Source organism: Rhinopithecus bieti, unplaced genomic scaffold, assembly GCF_001698545.2.
Source record: "Rhinopithecus bieti isolate Rb0 unplaced genomic scaffold, ASM169854v2 scaffold_31823, whole genome shotgun sequence".
Taxonomy (NCBI): domain Eukaryota; kingdom Metazoa; phylum Chordata; class Mammalia; order Primates; family Cercopithecidae; genus Rhinopithecus; species Rhinopithecus bieti.
The window spans coordinates 495,066-502,011 of record NW_016814121.1 but is presented as its reverse complement, the minus strand read 5'-3'; the positions used below and the strand labels follow the sequence as shown (position 1 = coordinate 502,011).

The 6,946-nt window shown below is 45.0% G+C and overlaps 1 protein-coding gene across 1 annotated transcript in view; it reads right to left on the bottom strand.

The window, feature by feature from the left end:
* RCC1L (RCC1 like) overlaps positions 1 to 6,946 on the bottom strand; it is a 58,404-nt gene that overhangs the window by 40,083 nt on the left and 11,375 nt on the right. Inside the window, exon 3 of the mRNA XM_017849888.1 lies at positions 3,048 to 3,053. Coding sequence (XP_017705377.1) covers positions 3,048 to 3,053 — 6 coding nt within the window. The remainder of the gene's footprint in view (positions 1 to 3,047; positions 3,054 to 6,946) is intronic.

The following is a 6,946-nucleotide window of genomic DNA, read 5'->3' as shown; positions in this document are numbered from 1 at the left end:
GTGTTAGCCAGGATGGTCTCGATCTCCTGACCTCGTGATCCACCCGTCTTGGCCTCCCAAAGTGCTGGGATTACAGGCTTGAGCCACCGCGCCCGGCCAATTTGTCAATATTTTAATAACCCTATGTGAGTCTCTCAAATTTCTAAAACATTTTACTATTAAGGGATATCCAAAGGACATAAGCCTTGGTTTAGTATTTTGAAGACAAAAGGACAAACTGCAATGTGAACGACAGCCACGGGGTGGCAATACTTACCCACCAATTCTGTCTCTTAAGAACGGATAAAACATCCTAAACGTCTATTTGGCCAATAAAGAGCTGGATTTGTATCCAGCTGGACTTTTCTATTTTGCTATCAAAACTTGGTTGGTTTTGAAGACTGGTTCTATGCTAGAAAATACTTGCTTTTTGGCCGGGCGCGGTGGCTCAAGCCTGTAATCCCAGCACTTTGGGAGGCCGAGACGGGCGGATCACAAGGTCAGGAGATCGAGACCATCCTGGCTAACACGGTGAAACTCTGTCTCCACTAAAAACAATACAAAAAACTAGCTGGGCGAGGTGGCGGGCGCCTGTAGTCCCAGTTACTCAGGAGGCTGAGGCAGGAGAATGGCGTGAACCCGGGAGGCGGAGCTTGCAGTGAGCTGAGATCTGGCCACTGCACTCCAGCCTGGGCGACAGAGCAAGACTCCGTCTCAAAAAAAAAAAAAAGAAAAGACTTGCTTTTCTGGCTGGGCGCAGTGGCTCACGCCTCTAATCCCAGCACTTTGGGAAACCGAGGCAGGTAGATCACCTGAGGTCAGGAGTTCAAGACCAGCCTGGCCAGCATGATGAAATGCTATCTCTACTAAAAATACTATCTCTACTAAAAAAAAAATAGCTGGGCGTGGTGGCGGGCGCCTTTAATCCTAGGTACACAGAAGGCTGAGGCACGAGAAATGCTTGAACCCAGGAGCAGAGGTTGCGATGAGCTGAGATCGCGCCACTGCTCTCCAGCCTGGGTGACAGAGAGAGACTCCGGCTCAAAACAAACAAACAAAATGAAAAAAACTTGACTAGTTTTATAGACTAGTTCTATGCTAGAAAATACTTGCATTTCTGTCCAAATTTTTGCTTGGAAAAGATGGTACTACTGTCAAACTATCAGCTATTTCAGAGTATCCAAATGTCTGCTAATGTTAGCCAAGCTAATTTCTTCACCACTTATGATACTTTCCTGTACACATTCTAATTATTTTGACATTTGATGTAGCTGAAATTCTCTAGTCTGGGAAAGAGTGAACTTAACTAACCTTACATTTGTTTGTTTTTCTGTTTTTGAGACAGAGTCTTACTCTGTTGTCCAGGCTGGAGTGTGGTGGCAGGATCTTGGCCCACTGCAACTTCCTCCTCCAGGATTCAAGCGATTCTCCTGCCTCAGCCTCCCAAGTAGCTGCAATTACAGGGACCTGCCAACACGCCCAGCTAATTTTTGTATTTTCAGCAGAGTCGTGGTTTCACCATGTTGGCCAGGGTAGTCTTGAACTCTTGACCTCAAGTGATCTACCAGCCTTGCCCTCCCAAAGTGCTGGGTAACAGGCGTCAGCCATGGTGCCCAGCCTAACCTTACATGTTTCAATTTGTATTACTATTGACTTTATACAATTAATGTATCATGCAGTTCCTTGTTTAAAAATAATAATAAATTGGTCGGGAGCAGTGGCTCATGTCTGTAATCCCAATATTTTGGGAGGCTGAGGCGGGCAGATCAGCCTGCATCAGGAGTTCAAGACCAGCCTGGCCAACATGGTGAAACCCCGTCTCTACTAAAAATGCAATAATTAGCTGGGCGTGGTGGTGGGCGCCTGTTATCTCAGCTACTTGGGAGGCTGAGGCAGGAGAATCACTTGAACCTGGGAGGTGGAGGTTGCAGTGAGCCAAGATTGCGCCACTGCATTCCAGCCTGGGCGACAGAGCAAGACTCCATCTCAAATAATAATAATAATAAATTTAAAAACATTATATATGGGTATGGCTAAAGGCTTCTTTAACCACAGTCTCACATATACATCTTGCCATATAAAAAACATTATTTTGGCCAGGTGTCATGGCTCACATCTGTAATCCCAACACTTTGGAAGGCCAAGGCTGGAGGACTGCTTGAGGCCAGGAGTTTGAAACCAGCCTGGGCAACAGTGAAACTCCGTCCCTAAAAAAAATTTTTTAGTCGGCCTGGTGTGATGGTGTGTGCCTGTAGCTACTTGGGAAGCCCAGGCATTCAAGACCAGCCTGGGCAACATAGCAAGACTCCCATCTCAAAAAATAAAGTAAAATAGGCCAGGTGCGATGGCTTACGCCTGTAATCCCAGCACTTTGGGAGGCTGAGGCGGGCAGATCACAAGGTCAGGAGATCGAGACTATCCTGGCTAACACGGTGAAACCCTGTCTCTACTAAAAAAAAAATACAGAAAAATTAGCCAGGTGTGGTGGCGGGCGCCGTAGTCCAAGCTACTCAGGAGGCTGAGACAGGAGAATGGTGTGAACCTGGGAGGCAGAGCTTGCAGTGAGCCAAGATCGCACCACTGCACTCCAGCCTGGGTGACAGAGCGAGACTCTGTCTCCAAAAAAAAAAAAAAAAAAGAAAGAAATTAAATAAATAAAGTAAAATAAAAAATTTAAAAACAATGATAAACATGTTAATATACATATTCTAAGAGATGACCAAAAAATAAAATAATTTTAAAACGTTAATAGATGTTTTCCATTTGTTTTCATAAGTTGTGCTTCAATATTATGAGTGGGATTTGTTTTACATATCCCCCAAAAAACCTGATACACGACTTTTTTTTTCTTTTTCTCAGACAGGGTATCACTCTGTTAACCAGGCTGGAGTACAGTGGTGCCATCGTAGCTCACTGCAGCCTTTGCAGACTCAATCTCGCCAGCTCTCGTGATCCTCCTACCTCAGCCTCCCAAGTAGCTACAAGACTACAGGCACGCCCCACCACACCTGGACATTTAAAAAAGTTTTTGCAGAGACAGGGGTCTCTCTATGTTGCTCAGGCTGGACTCCAACTCCTGGGCTCAAGCAAGTCTCCTGACTCAGCTTCGCAAAGTGCTGGGATTATAGGCAAAAGCCACTGTGCCCGGCCCACACTTTTTTTTATTTTTGAGACAGAGTCTCGCTCTGTCGCTCAGGCTGGAGTGCAGTGGCGCCATCTCGGCTCTCTGCAAGCTCTGCCTCCCAGGTTCACGCCATTCTCCTGCCTCAGCCTCACGAGTAGCTAGGACTACAGGCGCCCGCCACCACGCCCAGCTAATTTTTTGTATTTTTAGTGGAGACGGGGTTTCACCGTGTTAGCCAGGATGGTCTCGATCTCCTGACCTCGTGATCCGCACGCCTCGGCCTCCCAAAGTGCTGAGATTACAGGCGTGAGCCACCACGCCCGGCCCACACTTTTTAAATGTTTGCCAGTGTGCTACCTGAAACATATCTCATTTTTTATTTACTTTATATTTCTGTAATCTCTGGAAAAGTTGAACATCTTATAGTTTCATGTCTCCTCTACTGAGAATTGCAAATCTACTCATATCCTTGGTGACATTTCTATCGGGTTGTCTCTTTCTTTTTTTTTTTTTGAGACAGAGTCTCACTCTGTGGCCCAGCGCCCAGGCTGAAGTGCCAATCTCGGCTCACCACAACCTCCGCCTCATGGGTTCAAGCGATTCTCATGTCTCAGCCTCCCAAGTACCTGGGACTGCAGGTGTGCACCACCACGCCCGGCTAATTTTTGTATTTTTTAGCAGAGACGGGGTTTCACCATGTTGGCCAGGCTGGTCTCCAACTCCTGACCTCAGGTGATCCGCCTGCCTCAGCCTCCCAAAGTGCTGGAATTACAGGCATGAGCCAACATGCCCAGACTGGGTTGTTTGTCTCTTATTACTTTGTAGGAGTACTTGATATATTTCCATAAACCCCTTTGTTACCTGTCTAAATATTTTGTCTTTTTATTATTATTTTTTTTTTGAGATGGAGTCTCACTCTGTTGTCCAGACTAGAGTGCAGTGGCTCGACCTTGGTTCACTGCAACCTCCGCCTTCTGGGTTCAAGCGATTCTCTTGCTTCAGCCTCCCAAGTAGCTGGGTTCACAGGCGCCTGCCACCACGCCCAGCTAATTTTTTTTGTATTTTTAGTAGAGACAGGTTTCACCATGTTGGCCAGGCTGGTCTCGAACTCCTGACCTCAAGTGATCTGCCCGCCTTGGCCTCCCAAAGTTCTGGGATTACAGGTGTGAGCCACTGCACCCAGCACTTTTTACTTAATTCATTTTGTCTCTTGTCGTAGAAAATTTTATCTTGATGATGTAGTCAGCATTATTAATCCTATTCATTAGCATTTTGGTTTTCTGTATCATGTTAATGAAGGATGTCTATTACCCAATGTATAAAGATAATTTTTGTATTTTTTGTAGAGACAGGGTTTCGTCATGTTGTTCAGGCTGGTCTCAAACTCCTGGGCTCAAGCAATCCTCCCACCTTGGCCACCCGAAGTGTTGGGATTATAGGCCTGAGCCACTGTGGCTGACCTACTTTCATTTCTTATATTCAGTTTCGTTTGTTTGTTTTGAGACAGAGTCTTGCTCTGTCACCCAGGCTGGAGTACAATGGCGTGATCTTGGCTCACTGCAACCTCTGACACCTGGCTTCAAGCAATTCTCATGCCTCAGCCTCCTGCGTAGCTGGGACTACAGGCGCCCGCCACCACACCCGGCTAATATTTTGTATTTTTAGTAGAGATGGGGTTTCACCATGTTGGCCAGGCTGGTCTTGAACTCCTGACCTTGTGATTCGCCCACCTTGGCTTCCCAAAGTGCTGGGATTACAGGCGTGAGCCACCACGCCTGGCTATATTCAGGTTTAGAGTTGACTTTTATGAATGACATGATGCCAGGCAGCACACTTATTAATAGCTTTTCCAAAGGCATGTCAGATTGTCCAAAATAATTTATTGGCTAGTAAGGACTTTATCTGAAGATTCAAGATGCCATTTATAACATATGGCTAATTTCCAAAAATACATAGGTCAATTTTATGGAAACTATTTCTACTGCTTTATTCTTATACTAATGTGATGAGGTTTCAACAGCTGCAACTTTATAATATGTTCTGATTTTTATTCAGTCAAATGTCTTCTTTGTTCCTGTCTATTCTTTTACAAAAATGCGTTCGCTATTCATAACATTTACTTTCATATAAATTTTAAATCATCTTGACAAACTGCATTAAAATCCCACTGGGATTTTGATTGAAATTACATTAAATTCATTGGCTCACTGCGAGAAATTAACTAGGAGAAATCACGTTTTACAATCTTCAGTCTTCCCATTCAGAAATGTGGTACCTACTGGTGGTGGCTCTGCCTGTAATCCCAGCACTTTGGGAGGCCGAGGTGGGTGGACAACTTGAGATCAGGAGTTCGAGACCAGCCTGCCCAACATAGTGAAACCCCCGTCTCTTCCAAAAATGCAAATAAAATTAGCCAGGCGTGGTGGGGCACACCTGTAACCACAGCTACTCGGCAGGTTGAGGCAGGAGAATCACTTGAACCCAGGAGGAGGAGGTTACAGTAAGCCAAGACTGTGCTACTGCGCTACAGCCTGGGTGACAGAGAGAGACTCTGACTCAAAAAAAAAAAAAAAGAAAAAAGAAAAAAGAAACATGTTAAGATTGGCTTCAGTCTTCTACTTCAGTGGATTCAAGTCTCTGCTTGTAGATAAATTATTTCCATTTTCTGAGAACATAATCTGCCTATTTTTTAGGACAGTGGTCTCCAAATTATTTTGATTACACATTCCTGGCCAGGCGTGGTGGCTCACACCTGTAATCCCAGCACTTTGGGAGGCCAAGCCAGGTGGATACCTTGAACCCTGGAGTTTGAGGCCAGCCTGGGCAGCATAGCAAAATCCTGTCTCTACAGAAAGATACAAAAATTAGCCTATAGTCCCAGCTACTCAGGAGGCTGAGGTGGGAGGATCACTTGAGCCCAGGATGTGGAGGTTGCAGTAAGCCAAGATTGTGCCACTGCACTCCAGCCTGAGCAACAGAATGAGACTCTGTCTCAAAAAAAAAGCGGGGGGGAGCTTAAATTCATTCTTTTTTTTTTTTTTTTTAGACCGAGTTTCGCACTGTTGCCCAGGCTGGAGTGCAGTGGTGTGCTCTCCGTTTGCTGCAACCTCTGCCTCCAGCGTTCAAGCAATTCTCCTGCCTCAACCTCCCAAGTAGCTGGGATTACAGGCACCTGCCACCACACCCCACTAATTTTTTGTATTTGTAGTGGAGATAGAGTTTCACTATGTTGGCCAGGCTGGTCTTGAACTCCTGACCTCATGATCCAAGTGTTGGGATTACAGATGTGAGCCACTGTACCTGGCTAAATTGATCCTTATGAGTAAAATTTGCAAGCATGAAAAAATACATATAAACTATTTACATACACTATTATACTAATACATATTTTATAAAATATACAAAGGAATATGTTAAATATGATAAATATTAAATAAATAATAGTTTTATTTTTTCTTTTAAAAGTATTTTTATTTTAAATGTTTGTAGGAACAATAGTCTTAAAGCAAATATTTTATTTTCGTTTTTAATCCATTCGCTCTCATTAAGAACAGTAGTGGTGGCCGGGTGCGGTGACTCACGCCTGTAATCCCAGCACTTTGGGAGACCAAGGCAGGTAGATCACCTGAGGTCAGGAGTTTGACACCAGCCTGGCCAACATGGTGAAACCCTGTCTCTACTGAAAATACAAAACTATCTGAGTGTGGTGGCACATGCCTGTAGTCCCAGCTACATAGGAGGCTGAGACAGGAGAATGGCTTGAACACAGGAGGTGAAGGCTGCAGTGAGCCGAGATCACGCCACTGCCCTCCAGCCTGAGCGAGACACAGCGAGACTCCACCT